The sequence below is a fragment of the Chlorocebus sabaeus genome, chromosome 3, assembly GCF_047675955.1.
Source record: "Chlorocebus sabaeus isolate Y175 chromosome 3, mChlSab1.0.hap1, whole genome shotgun sequence".
NCBI classification, from domain to species: Eukaryota; Metazoa; Chordata; class Mammalia; order Primates; family Cercopithecidae; genus Chlorocebus; species Chlorocebus sabaeus.
Window position 1 is genome coordinate 59,888,368 of NC_132906.1, and position 27,235 is coordinate 59,915,602.

The 27,235-nt window shown below is 38.4% G+C and overlaps 1 protein-coding gene across 5 annotated transcripts in view; it reads left to right on the forward strand.

Annotated features, from left to right (window-relative positions):
* The window catches only part of SLAIN1 (SLAIN motif family member 1), a 72,642-nt gene extending 45,729 nt beyond the window's left edge, over window positions 1-26,913 (forward strand). For all 5 annotated transcript variants that reach the window (XM_007960638.3, XM_007960639.3, XM_038007774.2 and 2 more), the window contains 5 exons: window positions 207-356; window positions 2,460-2,801; window positions 10,068-10,223; window positions 17,624-17,906; window positions 19,919-26,913. In XM_007960638.3, coding sequence (XP_007958829.1) covers window positions 207-356; window positions 2,460-2,801; window positions 10,068-10,223; window positions 17,624-17,906; window positions 19,919-19,994 — 1,007 coding nt within the window. In that variant the 3' untranslated portion in view covers window positions 19,995-26,913. The remainder of the gene's footprint in view (window positions 1-206; window positions 357-2,459; window positions 2,802-10,067; window positions 10,224-17,623; window positions 17,907-19,918) is intronic.
* Window positions 26,914-27,235: the final 322 nt, after the last annotated feature.

The following is a 27,235-nucleotide window of genomic DNA, read 5'->3' on the forward strand; positions in this document are numbered from 1 at the left end:
TGAATTTGAAAACAATGAACAAGTGGTTTTGTATGTATGAATTGTATACACTTCATGTGCACATTGACCATTAAATGGTGACATGTTGGTGATTTTTGTAACATGAAAACATGAGACAAATTGCTGACTGTTTATATATGAATTGTAAAGCATATATAGATATCAGTCCTGCAGATGAAAGAACACACATTTCCTTTGTGTTTCAGGTTACACTTCCAGGGGCTCCCCACTCAGTCCCCAGTCATCTATCGACAGTGAGCTGAGTACTTCAGAATTGGAGGATGATTCTATCTCCATGGGATATAAATTACAGGACCTCACTGATGTTCAGATCATGGCTCGTCTGCAAGAAGAAAGTATGTGTTCTTTCTAAACTAGAAAAATGAGGCTTCTACTTGGAATATACAGGCAGAGGGGGAGGTTCAGGCATTTCTCTCCAGGTAATGGGCAAACAATTAGATTCTTTCTCTCATACTGTCCTACTTTTTAGGTGGAGCCAGTTATATGCTTCTCACACTATCATGAGGTGGTAGGAACTTAGTCTGATCAAAACACATTGATACATCGACATTGCTGGTATTGCCACTGTGGAAACAGATGGACAGTTTCCTAAAAAACTAAAGGTGCAACTTACAAGTGGCCCAGCAAACTGCACTCTTGGATATTTATCCCAGAATAGTGGAAATTTGGGTTCACACAAAAACTTGTACATGAATGTTCTGAGCACCTTTATAGCCCAAAACTAGAATTAGCTTAGATGACCTTCAGTCCGTAAATGATTAAACCAATCATGCTACATCTATACCATGGAGTACAACTCAGCAATAAAGAGGAACAAACTACTGATATGCACAACATCTTGCTTGAAGCTCCGGGGAATCATGGTGAATAAAAAAAATTGATCATAGAGAGTGCATACTATATCATTCCACTCATACAACATTTCGAGATGACAAAAGTGTTAGGAACGGAGGACAGACTAGTGGTTGGTGGAGTTTTAGGGATAGGGCTTAGGGTCTCAAGAGGGTCTCGAAGCTGGATGTAGTTATAAAAGGGCAACACAGGATTTTTGCAGTGTTGGTACTATTCATTGGTGGATCTTTGAACCTGTAGGCAATAAAATTGCATACAGCTTAATACTCTATCTCTCTCTGACACACACGCGCGTGCACACACACACACACCCCTACCTCTGCAAAAATCTGAATAAAATGAGTGGATTATATCACTGCCAATACCCTGGCTGTCATATTATTCTAAAATTTTGCAAATTGTTACCACTGGGAGAAACTGGGCAAAGGGCACAGTTTTTTTTTTAAGCACTTCATGTGAGTCTACAGTTATCTTAAAATTTCAATTAAAATGCATTGACATACTTCTCCAGGTAAATAATTGTGAAAGAGTAGATAAGTAGAAATAGGACAGTTTGTCACTGGTTCTGCAATAAAGTTACAAAAAATAATCTGAGAGTGAACTAGTTGAAGGGCATTAATGATATCAAAAGGCACAGAACTGGAGTGTTTGTTTTGGAGTTATCTTTTCAGCCAACATAAGTAGAAATAATCAAGTATTTAAGCATAATAATTTCCTGCTTTCAGAAATTAGTCAAGGCTTCTATGAGAAATATGGTAATGCTTATGCAGGATTTAATAAGATACATTTTTAAGGGGAAAAGTGGTTATTTTATATCATTATTTAGTAAAAGCAAATTTAAATACTCTTTCTAAAAATATATATGGCTAAAATATTGTATGTCAGTTTCAGAAGTTAAGTAGTCAGGGTTAGGCCACTTAAAAAAAAAATTGTAGTACTGGCAATGGGTTAAATAATGAGAACCTTGTAGTTTGACTATTTTTAGATGATTACCATATAGGATGACCTAAAACTATTAGAAGTTTTGAGGTGTCAGTGTGCTTTGAAAGAGGTAACATTAGTAACATAAGAGAACAATAGAGAGATGACCTTGGGGGAAAATATTTGTCCCTCGGCTTTTAAACTTTCCCTTTGACTTTATAAGTCGGGGGTGGGGAGCAGAGTGACTTCCTACTTGGGCAGAGATCTTAATATTTTAATTGTTTTAACTCATAGCAAACTATTCATAATGAGATGAATATTTCTTCCTAAGTTCCCCTTCTAAAATATCTCTTGACTTGAAAAGGGATCATTTGGGGAAATTGATAGATATTAATGAATGAGCTGTGGCAGGTATATATAATCTTCACTGGAATTGGGGCAATCTTTTTGCAAAACAGAATTGTCCAATATTAGATATCTGTTTCATAGGTAAATGTGATTATCATCTTGGTAAACCTAACTTGTCAATTTAGCAAACTTGAGAACAAGATAATAAGTCTCTGTGAGTAATTTGCTTGGCACAATTTTTCATCTACTACTTGGTTAATTATAACTAAATGTTAGCTAGATCAAAAGACATTAGAGTACTATTTGTTATTTTATAGGTCTCAGGCAAGATTATGCTTCTACTTCAGCATCTGTATCAAGACATAGTTCCAGTGTGTCATTGAGTTCAGGAAAAAAAGGGACATGTAGTGATCAAGAATATGACCGATACAGTCTGGAGGATGAAGAGGAATTTGATCATTTGCCACCACCTCAGCCTCGTCTTCCAAGATGTTCCCCTTTCCAAAGAGGAATTCCCCATTCACAGACTTTCTCCAGCATTCGGGATTGTAGGAGGAGTCCCAGTTCCCAGTATTTTCCTTCAAATAATTACCAGCAGCAACAGTATTATTCACCTCAAGCCCAAACTCCAGATCAGCAACCAAATAGGACCAATGGAGGTAGGTTGTATGCTTTTTTGGTATTTGATATGCTTTGATTTTTTTATATGTGGTCAAGAAATGGTTTTTGTGTTTTTGTTTTTGTTTTTGAGACAGAGTCTGGCTCTGTCCCCTAAGTTGGAGTGCAGTGGCACAATCTCGGCTCACTGCAACCTTCACCTCCCAGGTTCAAGTGATTCTCCTACCTCAGCCTCCCAAGTAGCTGGGGTACAGGCACATGCCATTATGCCTGGCTAATTTTTTTTTAATTTTTATTTTTAGTAGAGACAGGGTTTCACCATGTTGACCAGGCTGGTCTTGAACCGCTAACCTCTAGTAATCTGCCCGCCTTGGTCTCCCAAAGTGCTGGGATGACAGCCACCATGCCCAGCCAAAAAACAGTTTTAAGAGAAATATAGATAATTGATCAATGTTTCTCAGATTTAAAATCATCCTGCAGACCTTCTCAGTTTGGTCTAAATTTGCATCTCTAGTTAACTGGCTTCTGATTATGTGTCCCAGATTTATAAACTCACAGCTTCAAGAAAACCTCCATGACATAGCTGGCTCAGAATGAGTTATAAATGTGCAGTATCTCTGCATTGTTGCTGGTGCATTGTGTTGTTGCTGGTGCATCTCTGCATTGTTGCTGGTGCCTGTGGCACAGGCAGCGTGGTACAAGCTGAGAAGTTTGTGGTCAAGCCTGTGGAGGCAAAGGCTGTGAGTTGTCATTCCTTACCTTGTGCACAACCTTCAGTCTGTTACTGTCTGTTCCTAGCACAGAGTAAGGTTGTAAGCATGAATGATGATGCTTGCAGAGGATGCTGCTCTTACACAGCCAGATCTAGGGGAGTTTGGGATGTGTCTTTCCCTTTAATCTCCTGACATCTAGAATTAAGATCTGTGTAGCAGCAGGAACATGGAGGCTGCTGTCCATTAGCATGTGGCATGGTAATGGGAAATTGATCTGTCTTGTCAACGTGGTGGGTTGCTGTATGTGTCAGTCTTTCATACTTTTTCTATCTTTTCATTTATCTTTCTTCCACACTCCCAGGAGTTAGACTCTGACTTCTAAGAACTATGGGGGAAGCAATCATGTAATATTCTGGCCTGGTGTGTTTTTGTACTAATGATCACCTGGACCCTCACACACAAATTCTATATATTATGGAGAAACAAACCAATTAAAAATAATTTATAATTATACAATTACAATTCTTAATTATAAAGCACTATTACTCAAAACTGGGCCCAGAAGTGATCAAATGGTCTCTAAAAATATTTATAGGCCAAGTACAAATTTTGTATTAGTGATCAGCCATTACCCTGTATTTAGTTTTTACCCTTTCTTCCTTTGTACTTGTATCATTCATACTGATGCTAATTAAGAGATCATTTGAAAATATTTAAAATTTTATGTTCACAATTTTTCTTACTACCTTGAGATTTCAAGTTTAGAGGAGTGGTGGCTAAAAAAAGTCATAGTGACTAACATGTTAAAGCTGATAGCATCAGAAAGACAATGTATTCCATGTGCTTAGTGGAAGTCATAGCATCTTATTAAAATTGAGAAGGCACCTAGAGTTATTTCTCTAAAGCTTTTTGTTTTTCCTTAAGTGTTTTAGAACATCATAGTCAAGTTGCCAAGCAGATGCTAGCTCTGCATCTTGATTGATATTGTCAATAAGATCATTCTCCTCCACTTAGCTGTTTGTTGCACCTCAGAAAAGTGGTATTCACTTCCATCAAACACTGTTTGAAAAACATTGGGTTTCTGTGAATCCTATGCTGGGATATTCTTCACAGGAAAGTGGAGACATACCACGGTTTAGGTCCCTTTGTGGTAGTTTTATTTTGCCTAAAATGTCTAGTTTTCACAATACAAGAAAAATGGAATACAAAGGCAATTTTCTGGATATGACTTCTGACTAGTTAGCTTAATGGTTGAGAGCAGAGGCTCTGAAGTCCAGCAGATCCTGAGTTTCTCAACTCTCTGAGGTTTGGTTTCCTTAACTAAAATGTGGACAAGATAATATCTATCTCTTAGGAAACTCAGATATAATTTCACACCAAACCATCTGGTACACATTTTTTCTACCTAAATATATTATAAGGAGTAAATGAAAATAATGAATGTTACATTGCCTGGAGCCTGGAGTGGATGTGCTAAATAAAGGTTGTCTTCTCCCCTTTTGTTTTTAAACTTTTATTAGCATATGATTCAGATGTCCTAGCCTGCATTTGTTACTATAGAATATTGAGCAAAACTGTGAAATAAGAATAGTAACTTTGAAACTAATCTATTTTTTTCTAAATTATCAATATAGATAGGAGAAAATAATTGTTAAACTGTTGATTCATTTTAAAATAATTGAGAATAAACTAGAAATGTATATTAATATTTACTGCTTTCATAGTTCCTACACTGCTTAGATTTAAAGAGATGGCTCATAAAACTTTCTGGGATATTTCTGGGATTCATAGAATTAAAAGAAGTGTATCTGGAATAACTTGCTAAATTTCAAAATGACTAAACTTGTAGAATCTTTACCAACTTTCTTATAATTTCTACGGTATGGCAGGGGTTACTGGTGCCATGATGTAGTCCTTATTATCATGAGGATCTCCCCTGGAGCCTGTGTTGCCTGGATGCCTAGATCTAGCTGTTTGGTAGATAATGAGCGTCTCCTTTAGTCGTAAAGATTGCTGAGTCTTTGTTCATAGAGTGGTGAGTCTTGCTGCCTCTTTAATGTGAGCAAACTCATTTGAATTCTTTACTTGTTCTGTTCTTCCAGTTTACTGCTGCATCTCAGTCCTTGAAGATTAAACTGCTGATTTCTTGTTAAGATAGAAATAGAACATTACTTTTGGTTCCCTGAACTTTAAAGTATATGTGGTTATTAAAACATTCCACATTGTGGCCGGGCGCGGGGGCTCACGCCTGTAATCCCAGCACTTTGGGAGGCCGAGGCGGGTGGATCACGAGGTCAGGAAATCGAGACCATCCTGGCTAACAAGGTGAAACCCCGTCTCTACTAAAAATACAAAAAATTAGCCAAGCGCGGTGGCGGGCGCCTGTGTTCCCAGCTACTCGGGAGGCTGAGGCAAGAGAATGGCGTGAACCCGGGAGGTGGAGGTTGCGGTGAGCCAAGATCGAACCACTGCACTCCAGCCTGGGCGACAGAGCCAGACTCCATCTTTAAAAAAAAAAAAAAAAAAAAAAAATTCACATTGTTTGACAGGAAATGTACATCATTTCCAGATGGTCTGATACAAGTTGGAGATCACAGCTTTGTTCCAAGGGGAATACTGTCCTAAATATTTACACTTGGAAGACCTTATTTTTAAGAGCATATTTCAAGATTAAAACTTTGTGAAACTGACTTGTTGCTTAAATATGAGTAAAGATTGGTTTTAAAGACTAACACAGATTAGAGACATAACCAAGTGTAATGTATGGACCTTGATTGGATCGTGGTTTAGAGGAAAAAACTTATGAAAGATATTCTTGGGATGTCTGAAAAATTTTGTATGCAGATTATCATATGATATTGTTAATTTGTTGACATGTGTTTACAATATTGTGATTCTATAGAATTACAGTGTACATTTAAAGTGTCAAGATGTCTGAAGTTTTATCTCCTTTAGCAAAGCAAACAAATGTATATGTGGAGATGAATTAAATATGGCAAAATGGAAACAACTAGTATAGCCAGGTGGAAAAACAGGTGTTTATGATACTAGTTTTAAACATTTCTATATGTATGAAAACTATTACAGTAAATAGTTGGAGAGAGATTTTAAAAAGAAATATAGAAGCTCAATTAATTTTCTCAATAGCATATAATTATGTTCCTGTGCCTCCCTGCTGCTTTTATATATATATATATATGAAATATATATAGTGAAAATAGTCTAGTACTGATAGAGGCTGACTTTTTTACACTAGATTTTGTGATATTCAGAAGATCTAGATGTGGCCACTAAGAGTATGTAGAGATGAATCCTTCTAATTCCTCCCTTCTTACTACACACTGTCTGCCAAATCATACACATAGTATTTGCTGATATATGAAGTACCTGCTGTTTGAGGCTGGGAACTTTAATAGGAATTTGGGAATATGAGACATAACGATTGTTAAAAATAGGCCTCAAGAAGATAATGAGGAAAAGTGCCTAGGAATCTAACAGTCAGTGGCAGTATTTGAGCATCCTTACTCTAGAACTACACACAGAAAGTAAAGAAATGTGTAAGAGGTAGATAGCTCAGCTGGGAAGTCCATAGAAAAGCTTCTCTATGCTGGGGATAATTGTGCCAATTCTTAAAGTATTAGTAAGAGCCACATGAGTAAAATATTCTTTTGTGCTTTCTACTGTAGCACTCTCTGCAATTTCTTATGCTTATTATATTTCTTATTATACATATTATCTAAGTATACTTATTGTGCTTGTTTAATCTTCTGTCTTTTCCACTCCAAGGGGGCAAAAATTGCTGGACATAGCAACATTTAATAGATATTAGTAATGTCAAAGGAGCAGTGTATGAAGGGGGAATAAGAAGACCTGAGTTTGATTTTGACTTGAATGCCTTTTGGATTAGTATTCAAGTATATCATTATTTTCTGGTTTTGCTTGAAAGAAAATGACCACAAGATTGAATGCTCTGATATGTGCACTTTAGTGTTTGGGAGTATATATCAATACAGATAAAAAGATCTTGTAAGTTGGAGGGGTGAAAAAATTTTTAGATATTGCAGTGATTTATGATCTTCCATGGTTTACCCCTATCAAAAATGTTCATCTTTAGTATTTACTCTGTTTGGGAGAAAAATTAATTTTAAGTTTAATTAAATTTGTTTTACATTTTCTCTTTAGGATCAACAATGGGTGGGGAAGGATTGAGAAGCACTGGTATAGACTATAAACCTAGACCATCAATCTTGACTATAAACTCAATGAGACTCGGGGCTGTATCTGCCTAATACACTGTGATATCCCCAACAGCTCACAGAGTGCCTGGTATTTAGTGTAAACACAGTAACTGTTCCCTCCTTCATTTGTTCCTTCTCCAAAGTGAGGATGGGTGTCCACATGGAGGGACCAGCCTGCTCACAGGTATAAGAGTTCTCCCCTGTGGTTGGGGAGCAGGCTGAGAGGTCAGGCCGGAGAAGTATAAAGAGCCTGTGCCTTGAAGGCTTCATCTAGAGTGTGCTCAGGAGCTTGACCTTTCAGTAGAAGGAGCAGGGGAGGAATTGGAATTGGAGGGATTTCAGCAAGTGGGTGACTAGATGTGTGCTGTGCTCCAGGAAGAGTGGAATCGGCTGTATGGGAGATGGATGGGAGAAACAAGATACAAGGGTACAGGGAGACCAATTAAGAGAATTTTGTGAAAATGTAGGTGATAAATAGTGAGGTAAGAACTAGGTGGTAGTGGAAGATTCACTAAATGTTTATGAGGCAGAATTAACAGGACTTGGAAAGTATGGTGCAAAGAGAAGGTGAATCTTGAGAGACTCCCAGACTTTTAGATTAGGTGATGTGCTGGACAGGGCTACAGTTTGTGGATCTAAGTAATGCAGAAGGAGTAGTGTGAAGGGGAGAAAGAAATGAATTCAGTACTTGTCCTTGAATTAGTTATGGCTTAGTACTCGTATATATGCTTTTTTCCCCCAGCTTAAATGACCTGACATAGGTACTTTAGTTTTTTGGGGAATGTGTATTGATCAAGGAAAAAGTGTATCATAGACTTGTGGTCTTGTGGCTGGCTTATTTCACATGTGTTATTTCACACATCTCAACGTTGAGATCTGTATGTGACTCTCTGCTGCCTCTTGGTGGCAGAAGATGAACTTAGCAAGGCAAAAAAAATTGAAGCTATTCTCTTGGTCTTTTTCTTTTCGAAACATTTGGTGGCGTACTCATCAAAGTTAAAACTTTCCAGAGATTAATGTGGTCATGTTAATGTCATGAGTGGATATTTCAAGACATCTGAAGTTTTAATTTTATTAATTTGTTCCATTTTGATATGGTAGCAAAAGATTCAGTAAATGTTGGTTTTGATTCTTCTAGGTTTTTTTTTTTTTAAAAGAAGCATGTAACAGTTTCTAGGGTTGTTTTGGTAAATTAAATGGCTGTAAGATTATTTTCTAACTTTTTAAATATAATTTTAGCCATTTATTGAATAGGAACAGATAGCTAACTGCTTAGCTAGTCCCTGTGTCTTTTTATAGAAGTCTTGTTCTTCTTTAACACATTGTATTAGTCAGGGTTCTCTAGAGGGACAGAACTAATAGAATAAATGTATATATGAAGGGGCATTTATTAAGGAGCATTGACTCACACAATCACAAGGTGAGGTCCCATGATAGGCTGTCTGCAATCTGAGGAGCAAGGAAGACAGTTGGACTCCCAAATCCTCAAAAGTAGGGAAGCCGACAGTGCAGCTTTCAGTCTGTGGCCAAAGGCCTGCGAGCCCCTGGCAACCACTGATGTAAGCCTGAGAGTCCACAAGCTGAAGAACTTGGAGTGTGATGCTCAAGGACAGGAAGCCTCCAGCACTGGAGAAAAGTGATGTCTGCTCCTTCCACGTTCTTCTGTGCTTTTATCCTAGCCATGCCAGCAGCTGATTAGATGGTGCCTACCCAGATGGAGGGTGGGTCTGCCCCAACCAGTCCACTGACTCAAATGTTAATCTCCTTTGGCAACACCCCTTACAGACACACCCAGGAACAGTGCTTTACATCCTTCAATCCAATCAAGTTGGCGCTCAGTATTAACCATCACACATGTTTATTTGATGGAACCCTTCTGGTTGGGGAGTGTGTTTTCCTGTACAATAGGTTAGAAAGCTTGATCAGGCCGGGCGCGGTGGCTCAAGCCTGTAATCCTAGCACTTTGGGAGGCCAAGACAGGCGGATCATGAGGTCAGGAGATCGAGACCATCCTGGCTAACACGGTGAAACCCCGTCTCTACTGAAAAATACAAAAAAACTAGCTGGGCGTGGTGGCGGGCGCCTGTGGTCCCAGCTACTCGGGAGGCTGAGGCAGGAGAATGGCCTGAATCCAGGAGGCGAAGCTTGCAGTGAGCTGAGATCTGGCCATTGCACTCCAGCCTGGGCGACAGAGCAAGACTCCGTCTCAAAAAAAAAAAAAAGAAAGCTTGATCATCAGCATATAATACTTTTTATTTATTATTGACCACAATATGACTTTTGTTATTTGCTTTTGAATGCTAGTATTTTGGCTGCATAACATCTGTCATTTTTAACTTAGTAAATTCTTTTCCAGATAAACTCCGAAGAAGTATGCCTAACCTAGCCCGGATGCCAAGTACAACTGCCATTAGTAGCAATGTTAGTTCTCCAGTCACCGTGCGAAATAGTCAGAGTTTTGACTCAAGCTTGCATGGAGCTGGCAATGGAATTTCAAGAATACAGTCTTGTAGTGAGTATAATTATTTGATATAATTATATGTTGTATAATTGTATAATTATTTTTTATAATTTTTAATTGTAAGGAAAAGAACTTACTGTTCCATTTCTTTATATTTACTTACAGGAACACTAAACTTTTCTCCCTGCCCTGTAACTTTTTTTTTTATTTCACCATTAGAGTTGAATAATATTTTTACCAGTGCCTGTGGTATCCATTAATAGTAGTAAATTGTTAATTGTATAATAATAGTAAATTATTTGTAGTCCTTTGTATCCTAAGATAGTAGAAGTACTAGATGGTGATTGATTTATCCACTCATCATACAAAAATTTTTTTCCTTGCAGATCCTCCCCTTTCTAGCTGTCTACTTGAATAAGCACACTTAATTCTGTCTAGCCATTCCTTTTGTCTTGGTTTTCACCTGTGCATACTTTTGTCCTTTTTCCCCCTAAATAAAGTTATATTTTAGTGTGTCTAAAGTAGTTTTTATCCACTCTATTTTAGCTTACCCCACATTCTGTTACTTACTTTCTATGGTTCACCCAGCAGTGAGCGACACAGTGAGCATTAGGCCTAGTGCTGTGTGTCTTCACTTTATGTGGGGATGTGCTGTTTTGGCATCCCCCCCGATTCCTACTCATGCTGTCTATATGGGTTATTGCAGTTAAGTCTTACACTGACCTCTAGGAGGAAGGCACAAGGTCATATTACCAGCATTCATAAAAATGCCCAAACTTGGGAGGCTGAGTGTGTTCTGAGTGTACTGGCCAAGAGTCATCAAGCAGATGTCTTAAGTCTGCATCTAAAATGGTTTGTAGCTCTTCTCCCTCAAACTTAGTTTTGGGTGTCAAATTGTATCTCCCTAACATGCAGTGGTCTTTCATTTCTTTGTTTTAGTTCCTAACAACCAAGTGACATCATTTACTCTGTACAAGGAACAGTGCTAACTAGTTTATATTCATTATCATATTTAGTTCTACCAACAACTCTATGAATTAGTTTCTACTGCCATTCTTATTTTGTGGAAGAGGGAACAGTTCTGACAGGTTAAGGAACAGTTTGTCCAAGGCCATGCAGGTAGAAGAGCAGAGGCAGACCTAGGTCTGGTTACTCCCAGAGCTTATGCTTTTAACTGTTAGGATATTCTAGCTCCACGTATTGTTCTTCTCTGCTTAGCATTCTTCCTTTTCCTTCTTCGTTCAGTTTACTCCTATTTACTTTTATAATACAGTCCAAATACCATGCCCTTGGAAGTTTTCATTGCTTACTTGATCACCCTAACACACTTTCTCAAATACCCCGCAAACAATGCTAGAGTGGATTAGATTTTTGGTGCTTACCTCTGTTATTCAGTGTACCATGTTTTATCATTAATGTATTTGTCTTTCTTACTAGATTGTAAGCTCCCTCTGGGCTTGGACCATCATTTATTTGATTTTCTGTTCCCAGTGCCTGACATGTTACCTGAACATAAGGAACTCAGTGAATGCTTGAATGAATGCCACAGGATTCTATGTTGAGGCTTGACCTATTAAATATTTGAACCAATGACTTGTATAAGGACACGGAAACAACCTATGAAATTTGCTAATGGTGGAAACTGAGAGAACTAATAACTGATTTTATGTCAGGAGGTTACAGCAATGGGCCAAATGTATCATGAAGAAACTTAGCTGATAGAAATATACAATTCTGTATCTAAGTTACAAAAATCAGTAGTGTACCAGCCTAGACCACATGATGAAACCCCGTCTCTACAAAAAATACAAAAATTAGCCAGGTGTGGTGGCCAATGTCTGTAGTGCTAGCTACTTGGAAGGCCAAGCTAGGAGGATCACTTGAACCCAGGAGGTTGAGGCTACAGTGAGCTGAGATTGCACCACTGCACTCCAGCCTGGGCAATAGATAGAATAAGACCCTGTCTTGGAAAAAGAAAAAAAAAAAATCAATAGTGTAAATAGTGTAAATGTAGGATGAGAGAAACACAGTTTTGAGAATAGCAAATATGGTAACAATTAGGAATTTTTGTTGACTCCAACTCAGTGTGTATTAATAGCAGATTTGAGTGCCAGAAAAATGTATGTAACCCAAAATAGAATGTACACTGCAAAGAATGTTCAGTTTTGATTGAAGTGCCCCCAAAATGACGGGAAATGTCAAAAGGATACAGGAACCAAGTTGAGGGAATCTCCTAATGGCCAAATATGGGACAGTTTGAGCCACAGAGTAAATAATTGTAGTAATGGATTATAACTGATGGAATAAAATAAATATGCATGGATTCATACTTAATTGGATAAATAGAAAGAGGGGAACATCTTCTTTGTAGTAGATTCCAATTCATGCATGTAAAAGAAATGAGGAAATTATAAAAATCATCATTTCTAAGTCAAGCATAATACTGAGAGAACGCCCCCAAGAAGAATAATAATGTGTAGGAGAAAGAGGACTCTCATAACTTTTGTTTCAAATCTTAAGATTATGCTCTCATTTACTTTCATTTCTGAGCATTCTAAGCCACTGTTATTTATGCATTCTAAATTCTTATCATGACAATTTCTGGTTCTGGGCCATTTTGCTTTCAGGAAAGAACAGAGGTAGGATAGAGAGTTGGAAAGGCTGCAAGTATAGAAGGAGGAACACAGTTGTAGTCAAAGACCCGGTTTTGGGTCTTTTCTTAATAATAAACTTTTTGGAAAGTTAAACATTCTTTATCAGTCTCGTTTTCTCATTTGTAAAATTAGGATTATGCCTATTAATTTTAACTAGTTTCTCTTATGTTTTTTTTAAATCAAGGGTGGTGATATATGTTATATGTAGGAGAGATAGTAGGATTGTATTCCTGAATAAACTGTTCTGGAATTTCATTGACTCTGTAGATCAATTTTTGGAATATCTTAACAATATTAAGTCTTTGCATCCATTAATGTGGAATAGTCCTTCATTGACTTAGGTCTTTAAAATCAGTGAAGTTTTGTAGCTTTCTATATAGAGGTTTTGTGTTTCTATAGTTAAATTAATTTCTAGGTATTGTGATTTTTATTAAGTAGTGTTTTTGTAAATAGTATTTCCTCAGGTTTCTTTCAGTTTCTACTAGTTTGCTGGTATTTTGAATAGAATTGATTTTTGTGTTTTGATATTGAATACAGCAACTTTGCTAAATTAATATCTCCTAATAGTTACCTAACATAATGAGTGCATATGATCACCAAAACATGTTCAAGAAGGTTCATAAAACCCCAAATTAGAAATAGCCTAGCTTTCTGTCATCAGGGGAATAATCACATTCATACAATGGAATACTGCTTAGTAACACAGCAACACAGGTGAATCTCACAGACAAAGTGTCTAGTGAAAGAAGCCAGATTAAAAGGTTAACATACTAGTAAGTCTGTTGCTAGGAATTTCCTCAAAATAGGAAAAAACAGTCTGTTGTAATAAAAGTGGGAATAACACTTACCTTTGGAGGAGTTTTGACTAGGAAGAGGCATGAGAGAGCCTTATAAGGTGCTGGTGATGCTTTTTATCTTGATAGGAGGAGTGGTTGCATGAACATATTCACTTTGAACATTCACTGAGCTTAGACTTAAGATGTATGTATTTTATGTATATTATGCTTCAGAAGAAATTGAGCCAAATTCATATATTGAAGGTTTTTAAAAAAATTAACACTTTTTTAAAGCAGTTTTCAGCTTATAGAAAAATTGAACAGGAAGTACAGAGAATTCCCATATAATCCCTCACCCTCTGTATCCTCTTAGTTTCCCCTATTATTAACATCTTGTGTTAGTGCAGTAGACTTGTTACAGTTGCTGAACGAGCATATTAAAAAATTGCATGGTTAAAAACTAGCAAATTAAGGCATTACAGAATTGGTTAGAAAGAATCTTAGAGATGATTTGTCAACCAAGAGAACTTTGCTGTGTTATGAAGCTAAATGGGAATACACCTAAGGGAGGATCTTGTATAGACCTTATTTTTTATAAAGTTTTTTGACTACTATACACATATGTCGGCATTTCTTTTCTTTTTTTTTTTTTTCTTATTTCAGTAGTTTTTGGGGTATAGCTGGTTTTTGGTTACATGGATGAGTTCTTTAGTGGTGATTTCTGAGATTTTGATGCACCTGTTACTGAAGCAGTGTACACTGTACCCAGCATGTAGTTTTTATCCCTCAGCACCCTCCCAAACTTCCCCACAAGTCCCCAGAGTCCATTATCTCCTTCTTATGCCTTTGCATCCTCATAGTAAGCTCCCACTGACACGTGAGAACATACGATATTTACTTTTCCATTCCTGAGTTATTTGACTTAGAATAATGGCCTCTAGCTCCATCCAAGTTGCTGCAAAATATTACTTTGTTTCTTTTTATGGGTGAGTAGTATTCCTTGATGTATATATACCACATTTTCTTTATCCACCCGTTGGTTGATGGGCACTTAGGTTGGTTCCATATCTAAGTCATTGCAAATGGTGCTGCTATAAACATGCACGTGAATGTGTCTTTTTTTTCATATAATGACATCTTTTCCTTTGGGTAGATACCCAGGAGTGGGATTGCTGGATCAAATAGTAATTCTACTTTTAGTTCTTTAAGGAATCTTCATACTGTTTTTCATAGTGGTTCTACTAATTTACACTCCCATCAGCAGTGTAAAAGTGTTCCCTTTTGCCATGTCCACACCAACATCTATTGTTTTTGACTTTTTAATTATGGCCATTCTTGCAGGGTAAGGTGGTGTCTCATTGTGGTTTTAATTTGCATTTCCCTAATGATTAGTGGTGTTGAGCATTTTTTCATTTGTCTGTTGGCTGTGTATCTTTTTTTGAGAAATATCAATTCATGCCCTTTGCCTACTTTTTGATGGGATTACTTGTTTTTGTTTTTTTTTCCTTGCTGATTTATTTGAGTTCCTTGTAGATTCTGGCTGTTAGTCCTTTGTCAGATGCATAGTTTGCAGATATTTTTTTCTACTCTGTGAGTTGTCTGTTTACTCACTGATTATTTATTTTGGTGTGCAGAAGCTTTTTAGTTTAATTAGGTACTGTTTGTTTATTTTTGTTTGAGTTGCCTTTGCTTTTGGGATTTTAGTCATGATTTTTTTTGTCTAAGCCAATGTCCAAAAGAATTTTTCCAATATTATCTTCTAGAATTTTTATGGTTTCAGGTCTTAGATTTAAGTCTTTGATCCATTTTGAGTGGATTTTTGTGTAAGGTGAGAGATGAGGATTCCGTTTCATTTTTCTATATGTGACTTGCCAGTTTTCCCAGCACCGTTTACTGAATAGGGTGTCCTTTCCCCAGTGTATGTTTTTGTATGCTTTGTTGAAGATCAGTTGGCTGTAAATATTAGGGTATATTTCTGGATTCTTTATTGTTTGGTCTATGTGCCTATTTTTATAGCAGTACCATGCTGTTTTGGTAACTGTAGCCTTGTAGTATAATTTGAAGTTGGTTAATGTGGTGCCTCCAGATATATTCTTTTTGCTTAGTCTTGCTTTGGCTATGTGGGCTGTTTTTTGGTTCCATATGAATTTTAGGATTGTTTTTTCTGGTTCCACGAAGAATGATGGTGGTATTTTGATAGAATTGCATTGAATCTGTAGATTGCTTTGAGCAGTATGATCATTTTACAATATTGATTCTTCCAATTCATGAGCATGGGAAGTGTTTTTGTTTGTGTCATTTGTGATTTCTTTCAACAGTGTTTTGTAGTTTTCCTTGTAGAGATTTTTCACCTCCTTGGTTAAGTATATTTCTAAGTATTTTATTTTGTATTTTACAGATGTTGTAAAAGGGATTGAGTTCCTGATTTAATTTTCAGCTTGGTGGTTGTTGGTATATAGCAGTGCTACTGATGTGTGTACATTGATTTTGTATCCTGAGACTTTACCGAATCCATTTATCAGATCTAGGAGCTTTCTGGATGAGTCTCCAGGGTTTTCTAGATATACAATCATATCATTGGCAAACAGTGACAGTTTGACTTCCTCTTTTCCAATTTCGATGCCCTTTATTTCCTTCTCTCCTGTAAGTACTCTGGCTAGGACTTCCTGTGTTATGTTGACTAGAAATGGCGAAAGTGGACATCCTTGTGAAGGATGTTTTGTTCCAGTTCTCAGGGGGAATGCTTTCAACTTTTCCCCATTCAATATGATGTTGACTATGGGTTTGTCATATATCGCTTTTATTACTTTGAAGTAAGTCCCTTCTATGCCTATTTTGTTTTTATCATAAAGGGATGCTGGATTTTATCAGATGCTTTTTTTGTATCTATTGAGATGATCATATAGTTTTTGTTTTTAATTCTGTTTATGTGATGTATCACATTTACTGATTTGCCTATGTTAAACCATTTCTGTATCCCTGGGATGAAACCTGCTTGATCATGATGTGTTATCTTTTTGATAACACACGTATCAGTATGTCTGTATATAGATTTTGCCTTGTATAGTTGCGCAAATTTTTTTAAGGAAAAACTAAATTTAAGGAAATATTTTCAAGAGATGATAAATAAAACCATAGATACTTTTTTGGGTTTTTTCTCCCTTATATTTATTTCAAAAAAGTATTTATCATATATTTTATGATTAAGTAAATTCAACTGTTTTAGAAAACAGGGTATGTCCATGTTTAACCATGTGGCAAGTACTAGGCAGCAAAGGCTTGGGTAGTTAGTAAGTAGGCAGAATCTGTGCATAAGTTTCTATTAAATTTGATTGTTTTCCTTGGAGAAAGGGATTAAAAAATTTAAAAACTTCTGCCTACCAGTTTGTTACCTTTTAATGTGAAATGATACACAAAGTTGGGTCAGTATATAGATGAAATTTTTAAGGGTTCTTACCCAGAGAGTTCCCAGTTCCCTTCATTTTATAGGTTTTGCTACTATTATATATGTGATAATGCCCAACAACTCAAAGACAGATAAATGACGTATGAATATTATTTAAGGAACATATCTGTAATAAACTGTTTGTACCTACAGATACCACCTCTGTCCTCTTTCCTATAATTACAACTATTAAAGTATCTCCCCTTTTTTTTTTTTCATGGAACCACCACCAAAGCAAGCATCAAGAAATCCTAATTTCTAGCAAGCAAGCAGGGAAGACTTTGTCTTGTAAGAACTCAGAGATCATCACATTTGTAAAGGAAAGGAGGCTGTGCTTAGAACTGGCTTCTGCATATAGCCAGGCACTTCAAAATGTGGCTCATGGACAGACCAGGAGATCCGTGTCAAGGATTAGAATTTTCCATGACTCAGTGCCATCTGGAGCCTGTATTCCATTTATCTCCTCCTGTGTATATTGTACTCTCAGGCATAATTGGCTCTTCTGAAAATAGCACACATTTCCTAAGTTGGATAGTGGTAGAAGCTCGCTCACATGAATATCATTTTCTCTTCTAGTTCCATCACCAGGACAGCTTCAACACAGAGTCCACAGCGTGGGGCATTTCCCAGTGTCTATCCGACAACCTCTTAAAGCCACAGCCTATGTGAGTCCAACCGTTCAAGGCAGCAGTAACATGCCTTTATCAAACGGCTTACAGCTGTATTCCAACACAGGAATCCCCACACCGAACAAAGCTGCAGCTTCTGGGATAATGGGTCGCAGTGCACTCCCAAGACCTTCGTTGGCAATAAATGGGAGTAACCTGCCTCGAAGCAAAATTGCACAACCTGTTAGAAGGTAAGAATCTTTATTTGCATAATTTCATTTGCAGTTTGGAACTAGAAACTGCTCCAGACACATGCTGACCTTTCCTTTGGCTCACTTTAACCTTAGTAAGTCACTACCCTTTGTGGCCTGACTTGTGCTCTCCTCCCTTTGAAAAGTGATGGATATCCCTGTGTGGGTCAGGTCCCTTTCTCTCTGATGTCATTTTCTTCCCTTACTCCCTCATCACTATCACTCCCAACACTTTTGCTTTTACCAGATAAACTCTGTCTCCAGAGCTTTTGTAGCTTTCTTCTCCCAAGTTACTTACACGGCTTGCTCCGTACCTCCTTCAGGTCTTTGCTCAGACGGCAGCTCTATCCAAAAATTGTAGGGCAGGGGGAGTTGACTCTTTGGTTCATTGCTGTGTGTCCCCAATGCCAAGAACTATGCCCAGTATGGGTAGGATCTCAAATATTTGTTGAATCAGTCATTTTTAATCAAAATATGGAAAAATGTGTCAGGCATATATGCACATGCACACCCTCCTCCCACACATTTATGGTTTGAAAAGCATCTTAATGACATTCACCTGGGGCTTTATCAGCTTCTGTTGGTAAGTTCAGTATGGTTCAGGTGGAAATTTTTTTTTTCCCCTTCAAAGTTTCAGAGTACTTCAAAGGACATTTTAGTCCAGCTCCTGGTCATGATGTACCCTTCTTGAACTGAATATCATGGAGTGTCTTATATTAAAAATCCATAGAAGTGGTTTGAGGAAAGATTGGTAGATGAGGAAATAAAGACAGTAAATACAGACAGCTCTTTCAAGAAATTAGGATATGAAGGAGGAGAAGGAGGAAACATAGTAAAAATGTGAAAGAGGTGGAACAAGCAATTTTTTCTGTCTTTATGCATTTATGGATATATAAATAGTTCTGTTTTTTGTTTAGAAGTAATGGATGCTCAGATCAAGAACAAATTTCGAAAAACAGAAACTGTTGAAAAATAGAAAAGTAAAGACTGACCCATAATCCTACTACCAGATAGAAACAATTTTGGTACATGTTTATTTATTCAGTAAGTTTTGGCTTATTCTGCTTTGTAAATGCCGAGCTGCGTTATCATGCTGATGGCTGACTAGAATCGCATTATTTGATATATATGGTTATTATAGACCATACATTTGTCCTTGAATTTGTGTCTCCAAACTAAACACTTGGAAAGGTCACTGCTAGACAATATAAGATGGTCTGTTTCCCCAAACTTAAGCAAATACTAGGTATTATTCCTTTTAATTTTTTTTAACTTAAATTTTTTATTTTATGTATTTTTTCAGAGATAGGGTCTTGCTCTTTTGCCCAGGCTGGAGTGCAGTGGTGTGGTCATAGCTTGTTGTAACCTCAAACTCCTGGGCTCAAGTGATCCTCCTGCCTTGCTAGGACTATAGTGCATGCCACCATTCCCAGATAATTTGAAAAAAAAAAATTGTAGAGATAAAGGTCTTGCTGTGTTGCCCAAGCTGGTCTTGAATGCCTGGCCTCAAGTGTTCCTGTTGCCTTGGCCTACTAAAGTGTTGGGATTATAGGTGTGAGCCACTGCACTCAGCCGAAGGTTCTTTTTAAATGTTTTGCCAACATGATAGGCAAATCTTTAATTACTAATACGGTTTTGAAAGTTTCTTCATATTCATTTGCTGTTTGTATTCAACAGAGTAACCATTTATGTTTTTAGGCCATTTTTCTAGCCAGGAGTCTATATTTTCTTATTTTAAAATATGTTTTATACATTAAGGGTATTGGCCCCTTTATGTTGGAAATTTACTTGTGCAAATACAACACGCATGACACTCTGCCATGAACTGGGGCTCTGGGAGATAAGCATGCAGGGAAGACCCGTAAGTGTGAACCACAAGGTACACTTGAGATACTGCCAGTGGCTTCTCATTACTGCAGTGGAGGAGCATAGATGGGAGAGTAGGTCAAAGTAAGTGATGTGACTCACAGGATTATTAACAATCTCTCTGTGTTTTTCTTGTCTCTTTTTAGTTTTCTTCAGCCTCCAAAGCCTCTGTCTTCACTCAGCACTCTGAGGGATGGAAATTGGAGAGATGGTTGCTACTGATGCAGTTTTATGTACCCTTGAGAAATGGGAAAGAAGTAAAAATGAGGGTTGTGTTACCTAGCTGGCTGGGTAGCAGTGGATGTTGGGATATTCTTTCCCTTTTGTGTTTTAATATATTTACTGCATTGTTTCTCAATGGACCAGTCACCAGAGACTAATTATTGCACTTAAATATTTGCCTGAGATACTGCAACAGTCTCAAACCCATGGTTGCAGTATTGTGACACTTAGATCTAGGAAGTTTTTGTAGAACTGCTCTGTACCTGAATACTTTTTGAGAGAATTGAGATGTATCAATAATGCTTTGCCATATGAGTTTTTTAAAGTAACTTGTTCAATTTACTTACGTGTTCTAAACATCTTTCCATTACATGTTCTGTATTTTAATACATTGCATATTGACAACTAGGTTCTATAATGTATGCTTTGAAATTTACTTTTTTATAGTTTACAGGAATTTTATTTTTTGTGCCTATTTCTTTTTACACCTATGTGAACCACTATGGAACAACTTAAATTTTGTGCCATAAAAATATTTTTGTGGTAAGGTACTATTTTTTTAGCTCTAGGGATATATCAGCAAAAACACATCATGCAATTTGAGAGACATAATTTTGTGTTGAATGAGCACAACATAATTTGAAGCATTGCAAGGAGATAGCCAGACAGCAGAATTAAATGGTCCTGTCTTTTTCATTGTTAATTTATTGTCGTACATGGGTTTCATATTTATAACGGCATCATGAGCTCATTGCACTTAATACCTGCAATGTTTGCTACTGTACCACAATTGATTTTCAATACTTTATTACAAAGGATGAAACTGTAATGTTTTATTAACAATGCTTCTGGAAATGAATGCATTTTAAAGCAAATAAATCTTTTTGATAGACCTTTTACAAAATCCATTTGCACTAATGAATGCTTTCTTATGGCATATAACTTAATATTTGTTACTGTGTACACTGCTGTTTTGGAATGTTCAGAAATAAAGACTCTATTTCAGCAATACCAGGTCATGCATGAATGTGCAGCATAAACAGTATAACTACACATGTGTTTCACTACAGTTGTGAAAATGGTTATTGTTACCCTGTTCTCGTGCAGGGCATTTATATCTCAAGCAGGTAGACTTAGAATATTCACATTCATAAAATTATTTTTCTTTTCCCAAATATTCCTGACAAGAAATGTGTGATTTTCTTACATTAGTTAGGTAGATTTACAGTGAGGTTTAGGTTCATTTAAAGAGGTCACTAAAACTCACACAGCATGTTGCTGAGAAACACATTTACAGATGAACATTGTCAGTGGAGATTTTATTTTATTTTGTAGGAGTTGAATTTGAAATACTTTCTCAGTGTCAGTAAAATAGCAAAGTGCTAGCCTTATTCTACATTATATTTCATAAATGTTGGAAAACTTTACTTGAAGGTACTGTGGGAAGTTTAGGCAAAGTTTTTATGTTAGGTTTTAAAATGGAGTTCTACCTATAGTCATTAGAGGTTTTTAGTTTTTTTAAAGTATACCTTTGTATGTAATTCTGTCTAGAACTAAAAGGAATGTTTGTTTAAATAACTTGCACTTTAAGTGGAATGTGACCTAGAGGAGTTGAGATATGAAAAGGGAAGTAATATTTATTAAGCACCCCTTCAGTCAAAAGAACTGTGCAAGATGTTTTATATACATTTATCTAGGTCTAACTTTCACCTACTGTTATCACCATTTTAAAGATGAAGACACAAGTCCCACAGAGGTGACTATTTGTCAGTTTTTTGCATCACTATAAAGGAATACCTGAGGTTGGATAATTTATAAAGAAAAGAGGTTTAATTGGCTCATGGTTCTGCAGGGTGTACAGGAAGCATGGTGCCAGCATCTGCTTGGCTTCTGGTGAGGCCTCAGAGAGCTCATAGTCATGGCAGAAGGCAAAGGGGGAGCTGGTGCATCACATGGCGAGAGTGACAGCAAGGGGTGGGACGGGGTTTCCACACTTTTTAAAAAACAACCAGATTTGTGCGAACTCAGAGTCAGAGCTCACTTATCACCCGGGAGATGGCACTGAGCCATTTATGAGGGATCTGGCCCCATGATCCAATCACCTTCCACCAGGCCCCACCTCCAACATTGGGGGTCACATTTCAACATGAGATTTGGAGGGGACAGATATCCAAACCATATCGTTGTGCCCCGGCCCCCAAGTCTCATGCCCTCCTTGGATTGCAAAATGTAATCTTCTCTTCCCAACGGTTGCCCAAAATTTTAATTCATTCCAACAACAAGTCCAAAGTCCTGAGTCTCATCTGAGACTCATCTTCTTCCACCTATGAACCTGTATTATCAAAACAAGTTATTTACTTCCAAGATACAATGGTGGTACAGGCATTGGGCAAACATTTCCATTCCAAAAGGGAGAAATTGGCCAAAAGAAAGGGGCAACAGGCCACACATAAGTCTGAAACCCAGCATGGTAGTCATTAAATCTTAAAGCTCCAAAATAATTTCCTTTGACCCCATGTCCTCCATTCAGGACACAATGGTGCAAGGGGTGGGCTCCCAAGGCTTTGGGCAGCTCTGCCTCTGTGGTTTTGCTGGGTGCAGCTCATGTGGCTGTCCTCACAGGCTGGAGTTGAGTGCATGCAGTTTTTGCAGTCTCAGGATGTAAACTGCCAGTGGCTTTACCATTCTGGGGTCTGAAGGGCAGCAACCCCCTTCCCACAGCTCCACTAGGCCATCCCCAGCGGCAACTCTGCAGGGGGCCTCCAACTCCACATTTCCCCTTAGCACTACCCTGGTAGAGGCTGCTGTGAGGGCTTTGCCTCTGTGGCAGGCTTCTGCCTGGACACCCAGGCTTTCTGATACATCCACTGAAACTACATGAAAGCTGCCAGGCCTCCTTCACTCTTGCATTCTGTGTATTTTCAGACTTAACACCATGTAGGAGCCACCAAGGCTTATGAGTTGCCCTCTAAAGAGGCAGCCCAAGATGTGTTTGTGGCCCTTTGAGCCAAGGCAGGGGCCAGATTAGCTGGGATGCAGGGAACAAAACCCTGAGGCTGCACTATGCAGTGGGCCTGGCCTCTTAAACCATTCTTCCGCCATAGGGCTCCTGAGCCTGTGATGCAATGGACTGCCTCAGAGATTTCTGAAATACCTTTGAGGCCTTTTCCCCATTCTCTTGGATATTCGCATTTGGCTGTTTTTCTGTCATGCTAATCTCTCACGTGGTTGCTCCACAGGCCACTTGGATTCCTTCTCCGCTACAGGGCCAGGTTGTGACTTTTCCAGTTTTTTTTTTTTTTTTTTCCTAGACAGATCTTGCTCTGTTGCCCAGGCTAGAGTGCAGTGCCATGATCTCAGCTCACTGTAACCTCCACCTCCTGGGTTCAAGTTATTCTCCTGTCTTAGCCTCCAGAGTAGAGTAGCTGGGACTAGAGACATGCACCACCACACCAGCTAATTTTTGTATTTTTAGTAGAGACTGGGTTTTGCCATGTTGGCCAGGCTATTCTCGAACTCCTGACCTCAGGTTGATCTGCCTACCTCAGCCTCCCAAAGTGCTGGGATTACAAGGTGTGAGCCACTGCACCTGGCTGACTTTTCCAAATTTTATGATCTGCTTCCCTTTTATATATTCTGACTTTTAAGTCATCTCTTTGCTTCTGTATCTGATTATAGGCTGTTAGCAGCAGCCATAGCACTTCTTGAACACTTTGCTGCTTAGAAACTTCTGCCAGATACCCCAAGTCATCTTAAGTTCAACCTTCCACAGATTCCTAGGACATGGGCACAATGCAGCAAGCTCTTTGCTAAGGAGCAACAAGGGGAACCTTTACTCCAATTCCCAATAAGTTCCTCATTTGCATTTGAGGCCTCTTCAGCCTGGCCTTCACTGTCCATATCTCTATCAGCATTTTGGTCACAACCATTCAAACAGTTTCTAAGAAGTTCCAAACTTTCCCTCATCTTCCTATCTTTAGCCCTCCAAACTAACCTCTGTCTTTACCCTGTTCTAAAGCCACTTCCACATCTTCAGGTATCTTTATAGCAATGCCCTACTCCTCAGTACTAATTGTCTGTGTTTATTTTTTGCATTGCTATAAAGAAATACCTGAGTCTGGGTGATTTATAAAGAAAAGATGTTTAATTGACCCACAGTTTTGCAGAGTGTACAGGAAGCATGGTGCCAACATTTGCTCAGCTTCCTGTGAGGAGTCAGGAAGTTTACAGTAATGGCAGAAGGCAAATGGGGGCGTCAGTGTATCACATGGTGGGAGGGAACAAGAGAGAGGGAGGAGGTGCCAGGCTCTTTAGAGCTCTCGTGTGAACATACTAACCTGGGGAGGACACCAAGCCATTCAAGAGGGAATCTGCCCCATGAACCAGAAACCTCCCACAAACCCGCTTTCAACACTGGGGATTACATTTCAACATGAGATTTGGAGGGGACAAAATATCCAGACCATATTAGTGACATTCGCCTTGGGTAAACATTTAGCTAGTGAATAGTGAAGCTAATCTTTGAATCCAGGTTTATCTGACTCAAAAGTCTTATTTTTCCCCACAACTGTGCTCTCTTCCAATGAACGCATGTAGCTGGTATATTTTTTTAAAAAATCACTTTTTATTCTGCAGAGAAAATTAAAGGATTCAATTCATTTTCCATTCAAATGTTTGATTTATATTCAAAAAAGTCTGCTTAGCCCTTGCAATAAAATAACAAAGATCCCTTCATCTTGGCTTTTACATTCTTGTTGGGGAGAGAACATAAACCATAAACAGGTAAGAAAATCACTGCAGGTTAGGTCATAAGTTCTGTGGGAGAAAAAAGGAGATCAAGGCAAGAGGAGTTAAGAGAAAATAGGGGTGGGGAGAGATCACACTATTAAAAGGGTCACCTTAGTAGATATTAATATAGGAGTTAAAAAGAAACTAGGCAGTTAGTGAGGGTACAGGAGTCTTTGGTAAGGTTTTTCTTTTAATGAAAGGCAGCCCCCAAATCATTTCTTTTCTAACAAAAAGCAGCCTGAAAAATCAAGCTGCAGGCCTAGATAAGCAAGCCGGAAGCTTGCATACGTGAATGCTGGCAGCTGTGCCAGAAGCATTCAACGTGAAGGTTTTCTCTTCCCTTTTCCTTGTCACCACATGTGCAAGTGTCATGGCGTTGGCCAGGTAGAAACCCCATCTGGATAACAAAAGATTGGGGTGGGATGGCCAGCGTCTTCGAGGACCATGTAAATGTCACACCTTGTCCAATCATTCCCTTGGGCCTTGTGTAAATCAGACACCGCTTCCTCAAGCCCCTCTATAAAACCAACCGCATGCCGCTGCTAACAGGGAGATCCATTCGGAATCCCCCTCCCTCTACATGGGGGAGCTTTTCTTTTGTTTATTTCACCTATTAAACTTTCCACTCTTAAACCCGCACCTTGTGGTCTTCATTTTTCTTAGTGTGAGACAACGAACCTCGGGTGTTGCCCCAGACAAATGATGCCGCTTCAATATCATTAAGGAGCTAGTATGAGCAGAGGCTTGACGATGGAGAGTTAATCCTGAAGATGTTTCACAACCTTTTTCACCTGGAGTTCTATAGAACATGAAATAGTTGAAGTGACTATTTTCACAGTTCTTCCCAGGAGGGTTTATAACTATTATTATTCTAAATGCACGGGAAAGAATTTAATACATTATAGAGAGTGGATGTCCCAGGGCAGTGGTTCCAAAGTGTAGTTCTCACACCAGCAGCATCTTTTGAGAACTTGTTAGAAACTCATGTTCTCAAGCATCATCCCAGATCTATTGAATGAGCCCTCTGGATGATTTGCAGAATTCCCTTTGAGAAAAGCTGCTAAAAAAGAGGGAATAGCCTGTGTGAAGGCTGTAAGGTGGAGCATGCCTGTGTGTTTGAGGAATAGCAAGGAGGCCGATGTGTCTACAAACAGGGAACAAAGAGTAAAGCCGTAGAGATGAGTTCAGAAAGGTGATGGGGCAAGGCCAGGTAGGACATGGTGGGCTACAAATGGACTTTGACTTTACTCTGAAACAGGAAGCAGTTGCATGGGTTTGGGCAGCAGAGTATGGGATTTGACTTATTTTTAAAAGCATTAACCTGGCACTTGGTGAGGATGGATTGTAGGAGGCCAAATGTAGAGGCCAGCAAAACGAATTCAAGTATTTCAGTCTTTCAAATGAGATGATGAAGAATTGAACCAGTGTGGTAACCAGTGTGGTAGCATTTGAGATGGTAAAGTGATCAGATTTTTAGATATATTCTAGAAATAAAACCATAAGATTTCTTTGGTTTGGATGAACCATTGCATTGGATGAGCTGTGTTAACAATTGAGGAAAAACTCCAAGGATTTTAGGCTGATCAACTAGGAGGATAACAGATATGGGGAAGGCTATGGCTGGGAGAAGGTTCAAAAAGCCATGGTTCTGGCAGAGATCACCAAAGTGAGTTCAGGTAGATAGGAGAGGACACAGGACTGAGATCTAGGGCACTTAGGCCCTTTATCTCATGTGAGTTGCTCACAGGAGATACCATGGATAACAACCTGGAACTCATACAGGAGAGAGGATGCTTTGTTCTCTTATGTGGAGGGTAGTTGTTGTGTTGGGTTAATACAGACAATCTAGCATGGTTTACACTTGTACTAGTTAGCTAATGCTGTGTAACAAGTTAGCACAATACTTAGTCATTTAAAACAATATTATCTCAGTTTCTGTGGGTCCAGCATCTGGCAATGGCTTAGCTGGGTTCTCTGGCTTAGGGTTTCTTACAAGGATGCAGTCATCTCAAGCTTGCTTGTGGAAGAATCTGCTTCCAAGTTTACTTTTGTGGTTGTTGGCAGAACCCATTTCCTTGTGTGCTGTCAACAGAAGCTGCTCTCACAGTCTTTTGTCATGTGGACCTCTCCTTGGGCAGGTCAAAAACTAGCACCTGGCTTCATCAGAATGATCCAGCAAGATGGAAATTAAGGCCTTTTAAACGTAATCTTGAAAGTGAGGTCTCATCACTTTTGCCATAATCTGTTCATTAGAAGCCAGCCACTATGTCCAGCCCTTGTTCATGGGGAGAGAATGACACAAAAATGTGAATGCTGGAGGTGAGGATGATTGGGACCATCTTAATTATAAAAGCTTCCTGTAAAACATTTCCATTAACTTTATCAGATAATCCCAGCCAATTTCCAAAATAACTGTATGATATTACGTTTTTGCCAGCAGTGTATGAGAATTC